At 37.6% G+C, this 22,567-nt stretch overlaps 1 protein-coding gene across 15 annotated transcripts in view; it reads left to right on the forward strand.

The window, feature by feature from the left end:
• The window catches only part of XRCC4 (X-ray repair cross complementing 4), a 316,380-nt gene that overhangs the window by 209,878 nt on the left and 83,935 nt on the right, over positions 1–22,567 (forward strand). For 10 of the 15 annotated variants that reach the window (XR_006218779.1, XR_006218764.1, XR_006218768.1 and 7 more), the window contains one exon: positions 10,889–11,012. Coding sequence is in view for 4 of the 15 variants with exons in the window: in XM_042989518.1 (XP_042845452.1) it covers positions 10,889–11,000 (112 nt within the window). In the remaining 11 variants the exon portion in view is untranslated. Of the gene's footprint in view, positions 1–9,833; positions 9,870–10,888; positions 11,636–19,391; positions 21,674–22,567 lie in introns of those variants that run through there. The other 5 variants (XR_001510047.2, XR_006218791.1, XM_015536522.2 and 2 more) reach the window with 5 other exon arrangements.

Raw genomic sequence — 22,567 nt, forward strand, 5'->3', positions numbered from 1 at the left:
CTAATTAGCAACAGTTGGAAGGTGGGCTGAAGGAGAAAAATGAAAAGGCAAAGAGGAAAAATATATAGTTCAGATGGCACACAATCAAGGCTGAGATAGATAGCTTTCTTATAGTAGCTGATTAAGATCAGTTAGGTGATAGTGGATGTTTGAATTGTGAATAGATTATTTACTAAATTTTTCTGTTCAAGGCTTAATTAAATGCTACAGCCAGTCCTGCTTTTTGGCAAATCCGACCAATGCCTTTACAAAACATTTGACTGAATTAAATGTGTTAGTGATATTTCTGAGTGGTTTGTGAAAACTTCCTCCACTATGCGTTTTGGAGAATTATTATTAAATAATGCTATTTTTATATTTTTCTTAAGGCATCGATTACACTGGGACATTCAAAAACAAATGAGACCGAATTGCATCATTTAATGCATTAATAGGACCATTTGTCATACTTACTCTGCTTCCCTGAAATAAACACTATGAACAGAAATCTTGAAGAAAAATGGTAATTTATGTAGTCATAAAGATGCTAAAATGAGAAAATGTATACAATTCATTTAGTAAATATAATTATGTAAACGTAAAACACAACTGTAGTCAACAGCTTTGTGTGTGGATTTGATTGACTTTTAAATAACATTTGCATTTATTCCATGTATTTTTAATGTGATAAATAAAAGTTTAGTGACATTTGAACTTTTGCTGGAATCATAACACCATTCATGTAATAAATTTTTCTAGGGTCAAAGGGCAGATAGGTCTTTCTTCGGTCACTCTGAGTATGTAGACTGCATCCTACATGCTTTGTACTGCCTTATCTACACAGGGAATTGCTACCAATTGTGGGAGACAGTTGTTTTTAAAACACCCTGCCTCCCTATACAACTTGGTTTTACTTTGCAGTTTGGTTATTTTTTTAAATATCTGAAAAGTTTAAGCTTTTTAATTCAAGATCAAAATCCACATAATTTTGTAGATTTTTTGCATCTGCCTTCTTCCAGTGCTCTGATTCCTTTCTGACATGTTTCTGTAAACAGACATCTCCCAGATTTTGATCACTGACTCTCTACAGTTCACCCATAGTACCAAATTGAATTAATATACTTGGTGAAGAAGTGGTTTTTTGGTTGTTTATATCACTCATCAGTTATTATGGTACTCTCCTCATTTTGTATAAAAGTTATGATGTTAGTGATGTTACAAAAAGAGTCTGACTTTTTTAAAAAGTCTGACTGCATAATCATCCTTAGTCACTTATTCCATGAAAAGCCTAGGAAAACATTCAGGAAGAATTTGGAGCAGACTGATAATCATTAAATCCAAAGGGAAGGAGATAGGTAAGCCATAGCATAGGATGGCACTGATGATGTTTGCTGCTTTGTGAGTAAAGGAATTAATTACACCGGATAATTTTAAGAACACTAAGAATGAAGCCCACTAGCAAGGACTAATATAATGGAGAAATCTGTAATTAAAATAGAAATTGAGCTCTCTTACTATAAAACAAAGGACAGTGGAGCTTTCAACAGAAAAGAAGTAGAGAAAGGCAGGAGAAGGAAAAGCCTAATAAAGCAGAGCATTTATTTATCAGGATAATACATTCTTATTTTTTTGCAGGCAAATAAAAAAAAAAGAAATCAAGAGGCGCCTGGGTGGCTCAGTCGGTTAAGCGGCCGACTTCAGCTCAGGTCACGATCTCGCGGTCCGTGAGTTCGAGCCCCGCATCGGGCTCTGGGCTGATGGCTCAGAGCCTGGAGCCTGCTTCCGATTCTGTGTCTCCCTCTCTCTCTGCCCCTCCCCCATTCATGCTCTGTCTCTCTCTGTCTCAAAAATAAATAAAACGTAAAAAAAAAAAAAAAAAAAAAAAAAAAAGAAAAAGAAATCAAGCATTTCCCAGAAGAGAAAAAGTGTGTTATAAATGTTAGAAATGGGGTTTACTGGCAGTTATGCTAATTAAGGATCAAAACTAGATTATGGTTAGGACAGAATGAGTCCATACATCAGTACATAATTGGTTAAAAAAAAAAGTCCCATTGTTTATTGGTCCAGATGTTTGAGCAATTGGTTAGGTTCATTTTGGGACTGGTGTGCTGAGGTCACTCAAAATTCGTGGTCAGGACAAACTACAGTAATTTGCAGGCTCAGTGCAAATAAAAATGCAGAGCCCCTTTGTTCAAAATTTAACAATTTCAAGATAGTAATAGCAGGACATTAAGTCAGGGATGAAGACCATCTATACCAGTGGCCTTGTGTGACTGACAGCACATGTCACATTCCCATGAGGGTGGCATTTCTGTGGTTCTTTTACAGACTTCCTCTTTAGAACTGTCATAATAAAACACAGTACTGTAGACAAGCCTCTAAACACAGCCCAGACAAAGGCTACTGTAAGTATAATTTCAGGGGAGCTCAGCAGCTCAGTGCTGCTTCTGCCTTAGATTGTTTGTATGCTCACCTTTGTATCCTAAGCATGTAGCACAGTCTCATGAGTTTCTGACCCATGGTAAGCACTCAATAAATAGTGGATGGGTAGGTGATGGATAATAGTAGTTGCCAGCCCTTCTCAGGGAATCTGGTTCCATTTATCTCTGGGTAAGAGGACCCAATGTGGGTTGTTTGGAGTTTTAGTTCACATTACTCACACCTTGCAGATGCCTCCTCCAGCCGGGTTGAGGGTTTCCTTTAGCTCTGGGCCTTGCATGTCTGCTTACAAAACGTGTTTGTCTATTCAGTTATTCTGAAACATAGTTAAGCTAACAGATTAGAATAACACTTGAGCCCTAACCAAGTTAAGGCTGGAGTAGGCAGAAGAATGGCCACCCCCTTTCAAAGATGTCTATGTCTTAATTCCTGGAACCTGAGCCTATGTTAGATCACATGGCAAAGGGGATGCAGATGAGTTAAAGTTGCTAATCAGCTGACCTTTAAAGTAGCTAAATATCCTGGATTATCCAGGCAGGCCCAGTGCATCACCAGGCTCTTAAATGGGAGTGACAGAGAAGAGAGGCAGAGAGAGAAATGTGATGAAGGAAGCAAGGTCAGAGTGATGTGCTGTGAAACAGGGTCCTTCTGTCCTTGCTGGGTTTAAAGATGGAGGAAGGGGGTAGCTCTGGAACCTGGAAAAGGTAAGGAAATAAATTATCTTCTAGGGCCTCCAGAGAAGAACACAGCTCTGCCAACACCATGATTTTAGTCCAGTGAAATCTGGGTCAGACAGCAGATCTCCAGAACTGTAAAAGAATGAATTTGTGTTGTTTTAAGCCATTACGTTATGGTAATTTGTTACAGCAGCAGCAGGAAACTCAAACAGCTGGTTCCGCACTACGGTGAAACTATCAGTCCTGGTTCCTGGTTCATTAGAAATCATTAACTTCCATGGCTGGGTATTATTGTCTGCCCAGGTTTTTTACATTTCTCTTGGTAACCAAAAGTAGAGCTCTCTTTCTTCGTGTATTTTTATTTGCCTTCATTAGACCACTAAGTTTTGGCGTTCGTGCTAGTAGTTGTTGTATTCTCAGGGAAGCAAGAAATGCCACCAGTTCCAGAGTGCACTGCTTTCTTGGGATGTTAATAGTTAAGAGACAGTAAAAAAAAAAAAAAAAAAAAGCTTCCACTTCCAAATTCACTTCTAAAACCCAGGTTAAGCAAGCTTCTTTTTTCTTTAAGCACTTTATAAGGATATGTTCTATGTATAAGGTTGCAAAAAATCTTAACTGTTTAAGAGAGTATCCATCAAAAAGTATGCCTGTCCTTCAGCCCAAGTTCCTTTCAGCCATTACTAGTTTCTTGTGAATTCTTCCAGAACTCTCCTGTATACCTATAAACTCACATACACTAATTATCTACACATACTCTTCTGTACCTTTGTTTTTGTTTTCCTTGATGAATTAATTAACACATTTATTTATGGAAGAATTTCCATAGTTTTTAATGTATAATGTGCACATGCAACACTCAGAGCTCTTCATGGAGAAAAAATAACATATTTTCCAAATATTTTGGACCACAAATGTCACTCTTTAAGAGGGTCTCATAGAACTACTTTTTGAGACACACTGCTTAACACCAAGCTGCCTTCCTCTGGACTAGTAAGAATTAGTAAGTAAGAATTAGTGACCCCCATACACCAGTGTAGCATGACAGGTATGGATTTTGGAGTGAAGGATTTGGGAGGGATTTTGGGTTTAGAATGACAGGCTACTGTCCTGGCTCTGTTGTTGACTTTCCTGCTTGCTCCCTTTCATGCTAACTGGCTGTGTGGCTTTGGGCAGGTCGTTAAACTTTATTGAGACTTTCTTGTTAATGCAGTCTACCTCATTTATTCAGTCACTCATTCATTAGTTAACACATGCAATTATTAGAACATTCATGAGCTGGGTAAAATAAAGCAGTCTCTCCACCTGAGAAGCTTTCTAGTCTAGTGAGAGAGGTTTCATTTGTAGCACACAAATCGGCAGTAAGCAGTGGCCTGTCTTAAAATGTAGGTTGTGGAGAATCATTTTCTGCCAAGATTTCTGCTTTCTGGTTTTCTACTTTCATAGGCCTAGATCAACAGTAACAAATGTCACTTACACCATTTCAAAACTTGCAAAGAATGCAGGAAGAAATGAGGTTTAATATAGTGTCTTCAGGCATTGATTTTTTAAAGCATGTATTGACTCTGATATTAATCACCTGATGAGTTACCAGGGTAACATTATTTATCTGAATAAAGTACAATAAGAGTAACAAAATCTTCTAATTGATTATGAAATTCCTGCATAAATTTTGGCATCCTTGTGGATTATGGACATATATGTTTTAATGTTTATCACTTTAAACATTGAATTATATAGAACCACAGAATCTTTTTTTTCAAATCCATAATGTATATGTTTTACAGGGAAATTTTAGAATTATCATTTTTTCCCAATGTATAAAGCACATAAGTGCATTTTTTTAAATGTTTATTTATTTTGAGATAGAGCGTGTGTACTCACGCTTGCCTGTGAGCAAGGGAGGGGCAGAAAGAGAGGGAGAGAGCAAATCCCAAGCGGTCTCCCCACTGTCAATGCAGAGCTTGACAGGGGTCTCAGTCTCACGAACTGTGAGATCATGACCTTAGCTGAAACCAAGATATCAAGAGACTGGTGTTTAACCAGCTGAGCCACCCAGGCACCCCTGGTACATTTTAGCATTAAGGGTCATCACTCTTCATAATTCTCCTTTCTTTGTTTAAATCACAATTACTTATTTCAAAAGCATATTTCTAATTTCTTCTTGGTCTTAATAACTTTGAACAGGAAATTCATATTCTTTAGAAAAAGATAACTTTAGAAATTTAAGTGAAAATAACTAACACGGTCTCTTTAGTTGCCATTTTGATTGCCAGAAAGTTTCTCTTCTTCATTTCTTCTCTTCTTTCATTTTCTCAGGCCAACAAAATGTTGTCTAGGCCTACTGAATTCCAGACAGCATTCAACACTTGTTTTACTGAATCCTGATGACTTCAGTCTGTTAATTTATTTAGGATATGCTTTTGGTTTTTATAAGGTCAACTAGAAAGTTGAAGCTACTTTTCCCACTTATTTTAACATTAAATATTTTTTTAATACTGAAATTTAATTTGAAAACCACTATGGTAACTTTGGTGGTGTTGACTCTTTAAGCATACATCTAAAACTTGTCCATTTAAAAAATGTCTCTGTAATTGAGTTTATTTCATAACGGGAACTCTGTTAAGGTCAGTATGATAGCTGCCTAGTAATTTAATAGTATCAAATGCTTAATACTTTGATTTAGTGGGGGTTTTTTGTGGTCATTTTAATGAAAGTTTGATTTGTCACATCTTAAAAGACAAATCATTTGATATTTGGTTTCTATTATTAGCAAATCATATATCTCATTGCCAATGCTCAGGTCTGATTCTCTCCCAATACATTGCCCCCACCTCAGCTCTCCTCTTCACCCTTGTCCCACATCTGACTTTTACCCCAATCCCAGAGGAAGTCAGAGATGTGGTGGGTGGATGCCAGGGAAGTTGGTAGTATACACACACACACACACACACACACACACACACACACACACACACACACAATGTGAGAGAAACAGCTACTTTAGAATGACCTGCTTTGGTGGCCAGGCAGGAACTGATCATTTTGCTAGATTTTTGCTGTGACTGCTATGGTCCAAGAGTTTAAGACTTCCTTCTTTCCAAAAGAAAACATTTTCTGTTCTTTTCTGTAATAAATCTCAAGCATAGCGGCATCGTTCCAAGCTATTTTTCCCAATTCCAGATAATTGATAGTGGGTGAAAATGTGAGTTTATAGATTCAGCAAAGTTGTACAGAAAGCCAGCTTTTGGGTAGCATGTGGAAATACCATAAGCTGTGAGCTCACAAAATAAACTTGGCCCTCATTGTGATAGCACTTCTCCCTGATTCTCCCCATATCTTTCACATCATTCCTTTGAATCTCTTTTAATCATTTCTGTCTGCCCCTGTAATTTTAATATTCTCTGGGTTTCTATACTAAACTGTTTTCTCTGGGAGACTCCTTCTGGGTGATCTCTTCAGCTCATTTGCCTTTAGCGCCAGGAATACAGCATGACTGCTGTCTTTCTACACATAGTCCAGTATTCTCCCCTGAGCTCTCCATCTATGTAATGGTTTACCTGTTTACTATCTATCCCCATTCATATATCTTGCAGGCACTTAAGACTCACCTATTTAAGTTTAAAACCAAACCCTTACGCCCATACTAAACTTGCCCTCCCTCCTCTGTATCACCATCTTCATGGAAGCCAAACTTACAAAACCTAGAAATCTGAGAGCATTGTCATGGAAGGCCAAATAAGATCCAGAACTATTATGTACTTATACAAATACACTGACACCACATGCGTGCGCGCGCGCGCGCACACACACACACACACACACACACGCACACACTGGTATTCACAGAGGAATATTGCATAATTTTACATAGTTTTGAATTTTAAATATTAGAATCATATAATGTGTATTCTTTTGTGCCATGCTCTTTTGTTCAACACTGAGATTCACGCATGTGTATAGCTGTATTGTAGTCCATCATGTGAAAATTCTAGGACTTAATTTGCCCATTTTCATGTGGAAAGACATTTGGGTAGTTTTCAGTTTTTCACTATAACAAACTTAGTGCATACAAACAATGCACTGATGGACATCTGTGCACGTATCTTCTGACATAAATATGCAAGTGTTTCTCTAGAGTGTGTAGCATGGGAGTAGAATTCCTGGGTATAGATATATACACCTCCATATACCTGGGCAGTTGTTTCCAAATTGTTGTGCAGAATGGCTTTGGTGTTTATACTGTAGCCAATAGTAATTTATCTTGTTATATTCCATGTCCTTCATGATCTTTGCTGTTAGACATTTTCATTTTTGCATTTGTAAAATATTTCATGCTAGTTTTCATTTCCTTCAAGTTGATCTTATTATTATCATATGCTTTTTGGCCCCACTGTTCCCTCCTTTTGGAAGTTCCTCTGGTCTTTGGCATACATTTTTAAATTATGTTGGAATTTTTAAATGTTTATAGGAGTTCTAGATAGTAATCCTCTCTTAGTAGCATATGTTGCAATATCTCCTTTCAGTTTGTAACTTATCTTTTCATTTTCTCTAAGTGTGAATAGAAGTACTTCTTTTTTTCCCACATTTTGTTAGATGTTTTATTCATTTTTGAGAGAGAGAGAGAGAAACAGAGACAGAGAGAGAGTGTGAGTGGGGGAGGGGTAGAGACAGAAGGAAACCCAGAGTCCATAGCAGACTCCAGGTTCTGAGCTGTCAACCCAGAGCCTGATGTAGGGCTCAGACTCACAAACCACAAGATCACGACCTGAGCTGAAGTCACACGCTTATCCGACTGAGCCACCAGGCACCCCTACCAGTACTAACTTCTAATGCTTCCAATGTAATTGAACTTATCAGTCTTTATGGTTTCATTTTCTGCTTTAAAAAAAAAAACCAAAACCAAAAATAATTATCTCTATCCTAAGATCCTAAAGACATTGTCCTAAATTTTATGTGTATTGTGTGGGTAGAGATACAGTTAAACTACATAAAAACTGAGTTTTGATTTTTGATGTCAGAACCGTTGTTTGTGTCATGGTCAAATAAGCATGATTTTTCAAGTGTCAAAGTGCCGTCAATCATTGCACATTTTCCTGGATCTCTCACTTTGCTCAGATTGGCACCTTGACATGTTTCAGAAATACTATTCTCAGAATATGCTACAAAATGCACATAATTCACTCCAAGCAATACTAATGTTTCTCATTTGAATAAGAAACGGTTGATACTCCATCCAAGGTAATACCAATATGAAACTTGGCTGAGAAAATGTCCTTACAAAAGGAGCCAGTAGCTGGAATAACATTTTAAAAGATGTTGGTCACTCAACTCCCAGAAAGTTAAAAGAGAAGCCAATCTTCATTCTAAAATTTTAGAGAAACTTTCCCAGGATGAGATACATCTTTTGACAACTCTAACTTTTGATCTACATTATTCACTGTTAATTAGATGGTGGTAGTGCAGTTCTGATTTGGGATGTAGTTCCTGTGTGTGTTATGTGCATGTGTGCTGTAATATAGTGTGGAATCAAGCTAATAAAACAGAACTTTCTGCAATTATATTACTGAGAACATAACTCATCTTTTAGTAAAGCTGTCATCATCTAGTTTCACTTATTCCCTTTATTTGAAAAGTCCTCTTCTTCAGCATTGAACTCTACAAAGGTGGTTTCTTATTATCATTAGCCATTCTTCTTTAATTCACAAGTCGTACAGTAAACATTTATTACTTACAAAAATGATCAAACTTTTCTTTTGGCTATGGGAAGAATTCTAAATTTACCCTGTTGACTTACAACAGATATGAAAGCTATAGGACAATGATTTCAATTCATTCAACAACTTGTATTGAACATGTGTTATGCCCTGGACACTAAGGCCAAAAGAGTCAAAATATAATTTGTTAGCTTCTCGTGACTTTAGAAGGAGATGGGAATCATAAATGGAACACTAGGAATCTATTTCCTTCAGATTTGTCACTTCACAGTGGTCCTTTTGTATTATGACAGTTTTTAAAAGCTGAATTGATTGATCTTTGTGTTCTGGTTGTAAACTACAAACAAAATTAGAGACTTTTCAAAGTCTGAAAAAATTTAAGTTGAAAAAAATTCAGTTTTCTATCTTGCCAGGAGGAGAAAAAGCAACTCTAAGACATTTAGGGCCAGTAATAATTATACTTTTGTTCTTTACTGTAACAGTTTCTCCTTCTATAGAGTATATTTTTAGCTATTTAATTTTATGTTACAATAATTGTGTCCATATTTACTGTTAATTTTAACATTAAAGTTCCCAGAGGGAGGTCTTGTCATCTTCATAATGCATCAGTGCCTAGCACCTTGGCATTCCTGTGAGCATAATGTTGTCTAAACTTGGCTTGCTCAGGATAAGACAGAACACATCCCAGGTTTAGTGGCAGCCAACCACGGTTGATTGTATGCAGTCAGGAGGCAAAAGAGGACCCTGTGGCAGATTCATTTTTAGTTCTCTGTGCAAGAAAAAACAAAAACAAACAAACAAAAAAAACGAAGACAAAAAACAGTGGGTGCTGGATTTCTGAAATACTCATAATCTAAACATACTCAATGTTTGGGGATTTTTCAGTGGTTATTCTTTTAAATTAAAGACGTTATTAGCAGGAGCTTTTTGTTCATGCAGCATTAGTAGCTAATAATAATAGTTTACAGATTTTTTGTGGAAATTTGAAAGCATTTTCATATACAACACTTCATTTCATTTTCAGACCACCTCCGAGGCAGATGTCACCTCATATTTACAGGTGAGAAAACAGAATCCAGTTAGGTTAAATGACTTGTCTGAAGTCACATCGCTAATAAGAAATGCTCCTAGATCCAAATCTGTTTCCTGACCTCAAGTCCCATTCTCTTTCATCTATACCGATCTGCTATGACTCCTCCTCTGCCTTCGAGGTTGGAAATGTGGTGGCATTACTGAGTTTTACTGTGTTGACTCATCTTAGTCATTACTGCCCCAGAAGCCACTCTGATTGTCAATGCTAATTTTTCAATATCATAATTTATTTAGGTTCATAAAGAACCACTGACAACATTTATGCAGGGGTCCTTCTGATTGAGCTCTGTTACCTACCGGCTTACCTTTTTATAAATCTGTTTAACAGTCAGTGGTCATCATTCTTTTTATCCTAGGTCTCAGAGAGAATATTTACATAAATACAGAGGTCATTCCATTGATGTGGTAACTCCAGTACTGACACTGAATAAAATCTAGTTACTAAATAAAGATATATAGATTCAGTAAATGAGTGTGGACCAACAGCATTTCAGCACTGCTAAAACGTGAAGTCACTATTATAGACACACTAACAGTCAAAAGACCACGAAAAGAAATTCATGTAAGCAGAACCTTCTGATGTTAAGAGATTAAAATGCATGTTAATAGGTAGATTTTAAAGGAGTCTAAGGAATTGTAAATTGTGATGGGATTACTGAAGAAATGGCTTGAGAACCTTCGTATCTTGGCATAAAAAGACAACATAGAGGATGTTTTATTTCTTGACTTTAATTTTGAGTATTGTTGTAGGCCCTTGATTTTTTGTTAGCTCAGAATAGAGACGGATTAATTCTAAAAGCAGTTAAAGTAATTAGATTCTCTTCATCTCTTTTTTTTTTATGTTAACGCAGCATAGGGAAGTAAGTCTCTAAACCAATTCTGAAATAGAATTTAACTTTTTATTTCGCTTACATATCTCTTATTTTTCTTTTTCTCTAAATGGCATTTTTTAGACTAAAATTATCTTGATTTTTTTTTTTTCTCTAGGCTTGATCCTCCACAACCTGAGAAGTTGAAAAAGGAGCACAGCTCAACTGAAAACATGTCTTTAGAAACTCTAAGAAACAGTAGTTCAGAAGACCTCTTTGATGAGATTTAACTGTCTCAAAAGGTACTTTGATGTTCACTAGACTATGTTTTCTATTCATTTCTTTAAACTAAGAAAGCAAGATTTCAACTCAGCAGCAGCTATTACTGTACCCTACAATTTAATTACATACACACTGAATCGAAACCATTGTGCAAAATGGATTATGCATGTATATGAAGATATGATTTGATGACAGTGGTACATTATTCTAAACTATTCATTCCCATGCCTATAATTACATAAAATCTCAGACTTTGTATTGCAAAGGACACATTTATCATATTCAGTTCACACATATTATATGTGGTAGCTGTCTAACATCCTGTCTAGGAAGATTTTGGAAAAAGGACAAAGAAAATGTCTACAGTTCTTTTTTGAATAGTCATGTTCTGAACAATGATGCTTGAACATTTTAATTTGTGAAATGATGTATAAAATTTATTTTTAGTTCATACACAAGCAACCTCAAAATCTGATGATAAAATTTTTGATACATTGAGGATTTATGTTCCTAATAAAATATGTTATTTAGCTTACCTTTTTCCTTTATTATAGTAGCAGACTTTATAAGGTGCTTATTGATATAAATGTAACCCCTTTTTGTATCAAAAACATGTTTTTTCAGGAACCCTCTTGCACTGTTGGTGGGAATGCAAACTGGTGCAGCCTCTCTGGAAAACAGTGTGGAGGTTCCTCAAAAAATTAAAAATAGATCTAACCTATGACCCAGCAGTAGCACCGCTAGGAATTTACCCAAGGGACACAGGAGTGCTGTGGGTACAAGTGCATAGGGGCACTTGTACCCCAGTGTTTATAGCAGCACTTTTAACAGTAGCCAAATTATGGAAAGATCCTAAATGTCCATTGACTGATGAATGGATAAAGAAGTTGTGGTTTATATATACAATGGAATACTACTTGGCAATGAGAAAGAATGAAATATGGCCTTTTTGTAGCAATGTGGGTGGAACTGGAGAGTATTATGCTAAGCGAAATAAGCCATACAGGGAAAGACAGATACTATATGTTTTCATTATTATGTGGATCCTGAGAAACTTAACAGAAGACCATGGGGGAAGGAAAGGGGGAAAAAAAGTTAGGGAGGGAGGAAAACCATAAGAGACTCTTAAAAACTGAGAACAAACTGAGGGTTGATGGGGGGTGGGGGAGAGGGGAAAGTGGGTGATAGACATTGAGGAGGGCACCTATTGGGATGAGCACTGGGTGTTGTATGGAAACCAATTTGACAATAAATTTCATATTTAAAAAAAACATGTTCTTTTCGGAGATTGTTGATAAAAGACTTCTTACACATTAAGGACCCTCTTTGAAAATAATGACCATGTCATATTTACTTATCAATCCTCAATAACATCTAGCACAATTTTTTAAAAACATAGTTACTGTTTCTACCTCCTACCCTCTCATTCTGTCTTCACTTCTCTCCAGTTGAACATCCCTTTTCTCCATGGTTTCAAAGTTAACAGCGACCATCATGTTGATAAATTCAACAGTTGGTCCATTCTCAGTCCTCCTCTTACTAAGCCTCTCAGCTACACACCTGACATAGTCGGTCACTTCTCAGTAAACATTTTCTTCACTTGACTTTTGCATTAACATATGTTGTTTGTTTTCTCTTCCTTTTTGTACACGGAGGCTCTTTGGCCCAGAGTTAAGTGTTTTAGTGCCTCAGGTTTATTCTTCAGCCTTCTTCTTTTCACTACCTGCCTTGTCTATCTAGTATTTCTGTGATTTTAAATACCATTTGCATGCTAATATCTCCAAAATTAGAATAGTTCTGTTTCCACAGTCATATATGTGTAGAGTCAGTTGACCTTTGAACAGTGCTAGGGTTGGGGAACTGGTGCCCTTCGTAGTCAAAAATCTTCGTATAATTTTTGACTCTCCAAGAACTTAACGACTAAGAGACTCCTATTGACTAGAAGGCTTACTGAAAATATAAATTGTCAATACTTATTTTGCATTTATATGTATTATATATTGTATTCTCACAATAAAGTAAGCGAGTGAAAAGAAAATGTTACTAAGAAATCATAGGGAAGAGACAATACATTTATAGTACTGTACGATAAAAAATGTGTGTATAAGTGGACCTGCATGGTTCACACCCCTGTTGTTCAAGGGTCAGCTGTATAATTTATCATTAATTTTTTGCAAAAGGAGGTTCTTAAAAATCTGAGTACATCTACCTGCTTTGGATGATTATTTGGATGTTTAAGCACATCTAAAGCAGAGGTCTGATTACATCCCGATCATCTTTTTTCTCCATTCTTCCCCACCCAACAAATTACTGTGACACCTGGTTGCTTCAAGCTGAAAACCCAGGAATCCTGATCAGTACCTTTGTTTCGCTCTTCTCCCACATCCTGTTATTTTTACCTCCAAAAATACAGCTTGATTCTATCTACTTCTCTCTTACTATCTACTACATCTGCCCCCTGACTGGTCTCCCTGCCAATCTCCTATTGTACAATGCACACAAACTGAATTTTTTAAGTTTTAGGAAAGAGCATTTCCCTGCCTGGATTGAAACCCTCCAATAGTAAGCCACTGCTCTTTGGATAAAGTTCACACTCCGTACCCCAGCTTACAAGATTTGATATGATCTGGCCCCTACCTATCTCTACCCTTGGTTTCCTGCTCTTTTCTCTTTGCTTGCCTTGCTCCTTACTGTCCCTCAAGTAGGTCAGATCTCAGAACCATTGTATTGGTCAGAATGTTCATCTTCATATGGTTAGTTTCTTCTCATCTTTCCGGTCTAGAATCAAATGTCACCTCCTCAGAGGTCCTTTCCCTGAAATGCCTTTCTAAAGATGTGCATACTCCCAGTCACTGTCCCATTGGAATATTTTTTCACTGTGCATATCACCACACAGAATTATTTTTTTCATCTCTCTCTCTCTGTCTGCCTGTCTCCCAATAGAAAGTTAGCCCCATCATAGCAGAGGCATGGCCATCTGTTTTATCTGTCTTCCAGTTCGTACAACAGGGCTAGATTCACAAAGGCTTACTAAGCATTTGTTGAATGAATAAATGCATGTCTTCCACAAAACAGACACTCAAATGTTTCTTTAAGTTATTAAACTGTTTTGAAAGAAACTTAGGAAAAGGTTGAAACTTAGTTGATTTGACACAGAGAAATAATTGTTTAGAAAGCTTCAAGTACCTTTTGTGCTTAATTATAAATAATATATACATATATATTTTGCGTGTAGGCTTGACTACAGAGAGAGAATCAGAAAGAAATTACACTTTATTGTTTATATCAGAACAAGATTCTATTCAGTCAATGGAACAACAAAATACTTTAAAAAGAAATTTACCACATTTTTATTTCCATAGTGGCATCCATTTAAGAAGGAAAACTTTAAAATAAATGTAGATATAAATATGTGAAATATGAAAATATAGGGGTGCCTGAGAGGCTCAGTCACTTGAGCAGCCAACTCTTGATTTCAGCTCAGGTCTCAATCCCAGGGTAGTGGGATCAAGCCCCACATCGGGCTTTATGCTCAGGGTAGAACCGGCTTAAGATTCATATTCTCTCTCTCTCCCACTCCCACACCCTGCCTCCCTCCCTCCTTCCCCCTCTTCCCTTCAGCCTCTCTCCCCTACTCATGCTCTCTCTCTCTCTAAAATTCAATAAATAAATACACACATACATGCAATAAACATATAATTATAAAGTCTAAAATTCTGCTCAGTTACATAGAAACTTCACTATACTATGAATCTCAGATAATCTAAGATTTGCCTTGGACCTTTCCAAGGGGATTTTGTACATAAAGTACTAGAATCTCAAAATAATGTTATCTCTTCTGAATAACCAAAATTAATCTACAATTATTGTGTGTGTGTATACTTACATATAAAGGTTTTTTTTAAGTGAAAGAGAAGAAGAAAAACAGAATTTTGGCTATTAACCCACTAGTGGTGAGAGAGGGATGATGTACAGAAAATGTTTCCTAAGTAATTGTAACAGCAGAATCTATAAAGCTCATATTTACAAGATTTTGATTATATTTTTCCAGAGCAGTGTATCTTTTCCACCATTGTTTTGTGTCAGATTGATTCAGCTGGTTAGAACAAAGCATAAGTAGTACATAGTTATGGTTCCCTCTTTTATATCGAGCATGGAGAATTTGAAGGGCTAGTTTTACATTTTCTGCTCCGCGTAGACAGATATCTATAGATTTGGTATCAAGATGTGCAGCTCTAGTCATTCTGTGCCATGATTTTTCCTCACATTTTTCCATTGTTTATATTCAAAAACAGATTGTTACAGAAAAACACTGAAATTGAAGGCACAAGAATTAAGTTATAATGCAGCATGAATTTTGTTTGGTTTTTTACTTTTTTGACCTTTGTTATAAAACAAGGTGACATTTTTTTTTTCATCTTAAAATTTATAATTCTTGGCCCTGGGATCAGATGGTATGACTTAGGCCTCATTAGGGAAGTTCATGGAAGAAAAAGTCCCATCTCAGGAAGAGATGTCTTTATTATGTAGTTTTAAAAGGTCAGGAAACTACTTTAGACAAGTTTTTCTTAATGGCATATAACTCAAATTTATAAAATACTAGACCCTGTGTTTTGGAGCCAAACAGCTGTTTATTGGGTAAATTTGACTCAATAAATGTTTATAAAGGATCCGTTATGCACAAAAAAAAAAAAAAACCAGAACGGGGCCATGTGGAGAATTTACAGATAATTCCATCCATTCACCAAATATCTGTTAAGCATTTGTGTCAGTCTCTGTTTTGGGCACTAGATGCAGCAGTGAATAATATGTGTGGTTTGTTGCTGTGGAACTTATATTCTAGTAAGTGAAATTTGGGCCTGCTCTCAAAGAGTGAAGTATATGGAAGGGAGTTGACATTGGGGCCCAAAATCAGTATCTGATAAACTATCATATCAAGGAGTGGTAGCATAAGTGTCATAAAGAAAAGAACAAAAAGTTTATGGGTGAAGATCCACAGAAAATTTAAAAAAAAATCCTATTGGGAGGCTAAGAGAAATCAGTAGGGTTGAGGAACGTATGCTGTGAATGAGACTGTATGCCGGATCAGAGGAGAGTGCAGAAGGTCCTGGGGGTAGGGGCTTGGGGTTACTGTTCAAGTTTGTAATTGTGAATCATCAGAATGAAGGAAACAAGTTAGAAGGCTTTCCGGGAGGAATGTTGGCCAGGTGGATTTAGAATATGAAGCTAAGTTTTGTAATAAAGATATAACAAGAATTGAGCTCCACATTTCAGACTGGCACTTCCACGGGAAGATATATACTGCCAGAAATCTTCAGGTCGTGGGGCCCTTCTTGGACATCTGGGATTGAGAAAGGAGAACGAGTCAGTGGGTCCCTTGTCATATACTTTGCAGAAGCAGCCAACCCTCATCCCTTTGTGTCTCTCAGTCTTACACTTAGTATAATTTATAGAATCCATTTTTAATAAAATAAAATTAAATAGGTGACCTTGAAATTCATGAAAGAACTCATGAATTTACCTATACATCAGCAAATTAAAAAAAAAATAAGTAGTTAACACATTTGGTAAGGGAGAATGATAGTCACTATTTATCCATTTCTACCTATTGTTTGAATTAAAATTTTTCACTGGTGTTCTGAAAACTCCTGGTGAATGCTTTTCAGCAGGGCAGATTTCATTTGCAAGTGTTCTGTGAGCAAGCCTGCTGTGATTTTCTCCATATATTAATAACTGGGAAAGGATACTTTGACACATACATGCCAAGAACTTCATGGTTGCTTCCTAACTGACCATCCGTCTCCTGTCCTAATTTCCACCTCTCTGATCTACTCACCCAAAAACACACTCACCAGTGTACTTTGTACTTACTTTCTTCCTTTCAGTTATCCACATGTCATGTTATTCACCAACTGTTATTACTACTTTCTGATTTTCCTCTGTAATACGAATTTTGTTGTTTATATGTTGATTTTTCTTCCATCTTTTGGAGGTCCTTTGTCCTAAACTCTCATCTCAAAATCTCACAGAGAACTGTATTTTCTCAGTGAGGGTCTCTTTGTCCCTAAAAGTTCTTGATTCTTCAGGAAAGGAGAGAGTGATTGGAGCCTACACCTATCTTGATAGTGGATGGTCTTATCAAGGGCAGGAGCAATTTTTGTGGCTACTGTTCCAGTAAGTGGAATATAGGCTAGACCTGAACTACTTACTTTTGGTTTAAAGACAGTCTCCAGCTTAATTACAATCTTAGAAATAACACAGCCAGTCAACTATATGTAGGTGGATTAGATAATTTTTTTGGAACCTGCTCATACAAGACCCTTCTAGGAATCTGTCATACTCTGCATTCCTCTGAAGGGCTTGCATACAAGCAATTTATTTGGGAATATGGTGCTAGGGAGCAAGAGTGCTAGACTGGAAGCACTTAGAAGGAAAGGAGGAAAAACGAGTGCAAGGATGCCTTATCAAGGCAGCCCGCCCTGTGGGTGATATGCTCCACCCTACCAGGATGTTCTGAGGTACCTTCTGAAAGTCATCTCAGAACAATACATCTGGGGACAAAAGGGAGAAGCATTTATCCATGGGTTGCTGTTTCCATTGGTCAAGAGTGGCCTGGAAGCATTGTTCCCACATATCTCACTTCGCCCCTGTTTGGTACGTAGCGGGGTCCCTGCAGGTGACCAAAGCTGCAGTCTCAGAGAAGCCCTGGACAGGAAACAAGAGGAGCACAGGTACCAATTTTACGTGCTTGAAGTAGAGCAAAGCCTGCCTGGAACTGATTGCCAAAGAAATGGCTACTGTTGAGGATTTTGAGGTGGTATACAAGGGGTGTCCAATATAGAATCCATGTTTTATGCACATGCCCCTGCCTCACATCCCCACCCTAGCCATAGCTGATTAGGCCAGGGAAAGAAATGTGACTCTCACTGCGTGGCTGAACTTGAGTTCCCTGAAAAAGCCAATGTGTAAGTTGGCACAGAGACTGACTGGAAGAAAGAGAAGGCTGCAGAGCACAATGGAGCAGAGGTGCCCTGTGACCCTTGAGACTGATTGGGAGAGTAGCCAGTGCCTGGAGTAGATGCGGGTCATTCTGTAGTTCAGAGCCTGTTTCAGTGCAGACATATGTCTAAACTTCACTGCTCCCTTTTCTGAGGACTTACCAGTGAAATGGTTCCATAAAGCAAAGAAGAAAGTACCCAATTAATAAGGAAATCAAATATATTCTCCATTGGACATTTTAATCAATTTTTACTATCTTCAGTTAACAAGTTGTCACTAGTTAACTCTACCACTAATAGAACATTTCAGGAGAGGTTTCATCTAGATTGGTATAGGCAAACTTGAATAAGAGGGGAAAGTAAAACCACTTTTATAATTAAAATTTACATAATTTTTATAATAAAACTTTAAAATTCATTAAAATGCCATTATATATAGCTAAGATCTTACCTACATTAGATGTGTCTTTAAAGTATTGATGGATCTGAATGGTAGTATGAAATGTCTATGATCTTTGGCAACATAGGATAGTACTATAAATTTTACTTAGGAATGAATTTTAAGTGTAAGGTGTCACAAAGTTGCCATCATTGGTAGATTAATACCTATGCTAATCCTTTAAAGAATACAAAGCAATATATTTTTTCTTGATTTTACCAAATAGTAAAAGGAACTCTATCAAATTGTAGTGTTTTTATGTGATGACAAGGGTTCCCTCTCTCTCTCTCTCTCTCTGCTCTCTCAATTATGATCTGATTGAAAACTTTGTGAGAGGGGTGCCTGGGTGGCTCAGTTGGTTAAGTGTCCCGCTTTTTGTCTCAGCTCAGGTCATGATCTCACAGTTCGTGAGTTCAAGCCCAACATAGGGCTCTGTACTGACAGCGTGGAACCTGCTTGGAATTGTCTCTCCCTCTCTTTCTGCCCCTACCCCACTTGTGCTCGCTCTCTCTCTCTCTCTCTCTCTCTCTCTCTCAAAATAATACATAAACTTAAAAAAAAACCTTACAAAAAGAAAGAAAGAAGACTTTGTGAAACTTTTGGATCCCTATTAGGACAAGATGCTGGTAGTGATGATGGGAGAAATATGCTTTGTCATTGTGCTTTGCAAACATTTAGGGAGTTTATCTGAAATATTCCAGAGCCCCTGTTGAGTAATATTGGAAACAATCTTGCTTTGCTCCTTTGAGAGATATAATATAGTATATTTCTCTCAAGAACTATGTTTACAGAGAAGTAATTACATTACTATGGAAGATTAAATTATTGTCAGTAAATACTCTCCACTATCACTGCTCCATTGACTTGCTTTGGACTATAAAATGTGGATGAAATAAAAATATTCCACTTTTTGTGCCCAGAAGTTAAGAAGCATTATGTGTTTCTGCTTTTTCTTCTGGGAGCTTCTGATCTCTGCTGTGAGAAGGAACATGCCCCAGGTAGCTGCAGCCCGTGCTGCCTGGGCCTCTGATGAGATCATGGAGCAGAAATGAACTCAGTCCTAAACTGGAGTCGAGCTCACTACCCTGAAACCTTCAGAAGAGCGATCCATCTGAGCCCAATCCAGATAGACTGAGCTACAGTCAACCATGCTGACCATGAGCGTGAGAACAATTGCTTACTACTCACAGCCACTAAGATTTGCTGTAGTTTGTTATATAACGGTATTTTGACAATAGCTAACCAGTATAGTTACTCATATAGAATAAAATACAGTGACAACTTTACATTTGTAGTAGCTGTTAATATGTACATGGCATAAAAATCTGGTGTCTTCTAGCTGGAATTTGATAATAGAATAAGTAGGAATTACAAGTGTGGATTTGGGGACGAGAGTAAGCCAAGTTTCTACACTGTCAGCTGTTAACTATCTCACTCTGGGCAACAAACTTATTTTCTCTGAACTTGTGTTTTCTCATCCATGCAATGGGAATTAAATAAGATAATGCAGATAAAGCACTTAACACAATGTCTGCTACACAGTAAGTAGAGCATGTATAGAAGCCCTTACCACGAGTGTTACTGCTGCACTATCAAATCAGCATACAGTGGATCAGCACGTGGTTCTGTAAAGCCAGATGATCAGCTGCATTGACCCTCTCCCTGAGATTTATTAGCTCAAGCTCCCTATCCTTGCTCCTTTCTAAAGTCTCGCACTTTTCCCGAGACTTATACGAATTCTTGTGCAATTTATTTTCGTGGCCATTTCTGCTCTGAATTCCTGCTTCCACTGGGCTCTGAGTCTCACTTATGTTTTATAATAAAACTGATTTTCTTCTTTCTCTGCTCCATGCTAAGTCAGCCATGAAACTTCCCTCCTTTCCTCTGAATTCCGTGACAAAAGCACTGAGAAATGTCTGTGTGTAGCAGAATTTGTGGAAGGTTTGGATCAGAGAGAGGTAGTTTACCTCAAAGAAAATGAGCGATTTATATTCCATTTTTGCCATAACTCTATTCTTTAAAGCCTTCTGGCTTTCCTACTGTATGAACTTTCCACTGGCAACTTGTCACCTTAAGAGTCCAGTTTCCTGCTATGTCGTCCATCCCTTTGCTCTCATCTCCCTCTTTCCTCCGCTCTCAGCTTTCCCCCAATTGCTGTTATTTTCTCATAAAGAACTGTTTCTCTGTCTCTTTATTCTGATCATCCCATGTATTTACCAGTAGTCATGCAACGTATCTCCACGTAACATTTTCCCTAGTGTTAAAATAATGCATTTATAAATGGCGGTGTCTATCCCTCACCATTTATGCAATGTCATGTTAAAAAGATGGCATGACTTCTAAGCAAAGCAAGATCTAATTGAATGTATTGATTTATCTAAAGAAATGATAATGACTATCAGGGGAGGCACATTTGCCACCAAAGTATAAAAAATGACGAACTTCAGAGGAAAACATTGTGTGTCTGTCTAAACATTGGAAGATAGTCCAAATGCTACCTAGGGAAAAGAAAAATCTATCCCAGAGCTTTAAATATGTTTATGTATTCACCCATCCATTTATTTATTCATAATTTCCCTCAAATGATGAAATTGCCACTCTTTATGGGCCACAATTGGTTGACTTTTATATGATTTGGAATCTCAAAGTGTAGTTACTTCTGACTTGGAGATAGATTTTCAGACTCAATAATATGTCATCCAAAGTCTATGCTTCTTTAACAAGAATTTTTCTGCAAGAATTATGACATTTGAGGAAGGTGAGAGAGGAAAGAAACTATATAATAAAACAAATCCTAGTATTTTCTTGAGGAATTCTATATAAAATAATGCTGTTCCTGAAGAGCATTTTTATCTTTGATTTTTCCATTGTAGCCCTAATCTGTCATATATGATATCAGTAACTTTCATAATTGCCTACATTTGGCAAATGTTACAAGTTTTTCAGTGATAATAACTCAGTGTGTGTTTCACTGTCACTGTCCTTTGTGTCAGTAATCATTCATCTCAAGAATTTGAAATTCAGGCTGTGTGCAAGGACACCAGAATCTGCCCTGTGCCCTTGAGCTTACGCACAATTCTCAACTATGTTTAGAAGAACACAAGTCCACATGTGTATGTGTTTATTCAGTCATCGCGTGTTTGGTGAACACTTTGTGCCAAGCACTCTGCCAGGCACTGGAGATATAAAGATGAGTAACACCATCTTGTCTCATAGTGCCTGGAAGTCTAGACTAAGGAAGGAGGCAGACCTGTACACAATCAAATGTTTGGTAAGTGCTCTAAGAGAGGAGCCCCGGAAGTTCAGAGGGCACAAAGGAGAATCAGCCTGCTCTGACTTTATTGGGAGAGTATAGGAAGAAGAGGTTATGGCCAAGGGAAACCCCAGAGAGGAGATGGATGAAGTTTGAGCTGAACTTCTGGGATGATTGAGGATTTGCCAGGTGGCTGAGATGCACTTTAGGGAAATGGGCGAGTGTGGCATCTTCAGTGTCTTGTGGCTGGAGCAAAGGGAGGGGAAAAAGATGCAGTGAGAGCCTGAGAAGACAGTGTAGGCTCCCCACTGATTATGTGAATGAACAACTATAGAATGATCTTAAGAGAAGAAAGGGAGTGACCTGATTCAGTTTGTGCTTTTGAAAGGGCAATCCGAAGGCCATCTAAGGGCACAACCACACGCACCCAGACGTCTCCCACTTCTTTGCAGGTTGTGTAACTCTCTGATGCTGTTCCCAGCCTGTCTGGAAAACTGTCAAACTCTGCTTCAGACCAAGCAGTATCCACTGATTAAACCTTGCCAACAGTCTTTGCAAGTTGAGAGACTCCTGATGGTAGAGTGACACAACCGGCCCACAGCAGAAAGACCCCTTTTTAGTGCCCAGGCCTTGGGCTTTGATACAAGCAGGGGTGGTTTCATCATTTCCTTTAAGAGTGATCTCAGGGTTTTTTAACCTTTTGTGGAATTGGCTTTCTTCCTTGAACATTCCCAGCCCTGCTTTGACATTCCCATATCCTGCAGAATGCTGCTTATATACACCTTTAGGGGAATTGCTGTTGCTGTCCTCTTTAATTCACTTCTGACACCTCTTTCTGGAGGCCGTAGGTGCGACTGTGCTGTTGGAAGCAATATCCACATTTCT

This window comes from Panthera tigris, chromosome A1 (assembly GCF_018350195.1).
Source record: "Panthera tigris isolate Pti1 chromosome A1, P.tigris_Pti1_mat1.1, whole genome shotgun sequence".
In the NCBI taxonomy this organism is placed as follows: Eukaryota; Metazoa; Chordata; class Mammalia; order Carnivora; family Felidae; genus Panthera; species Panthera tigris.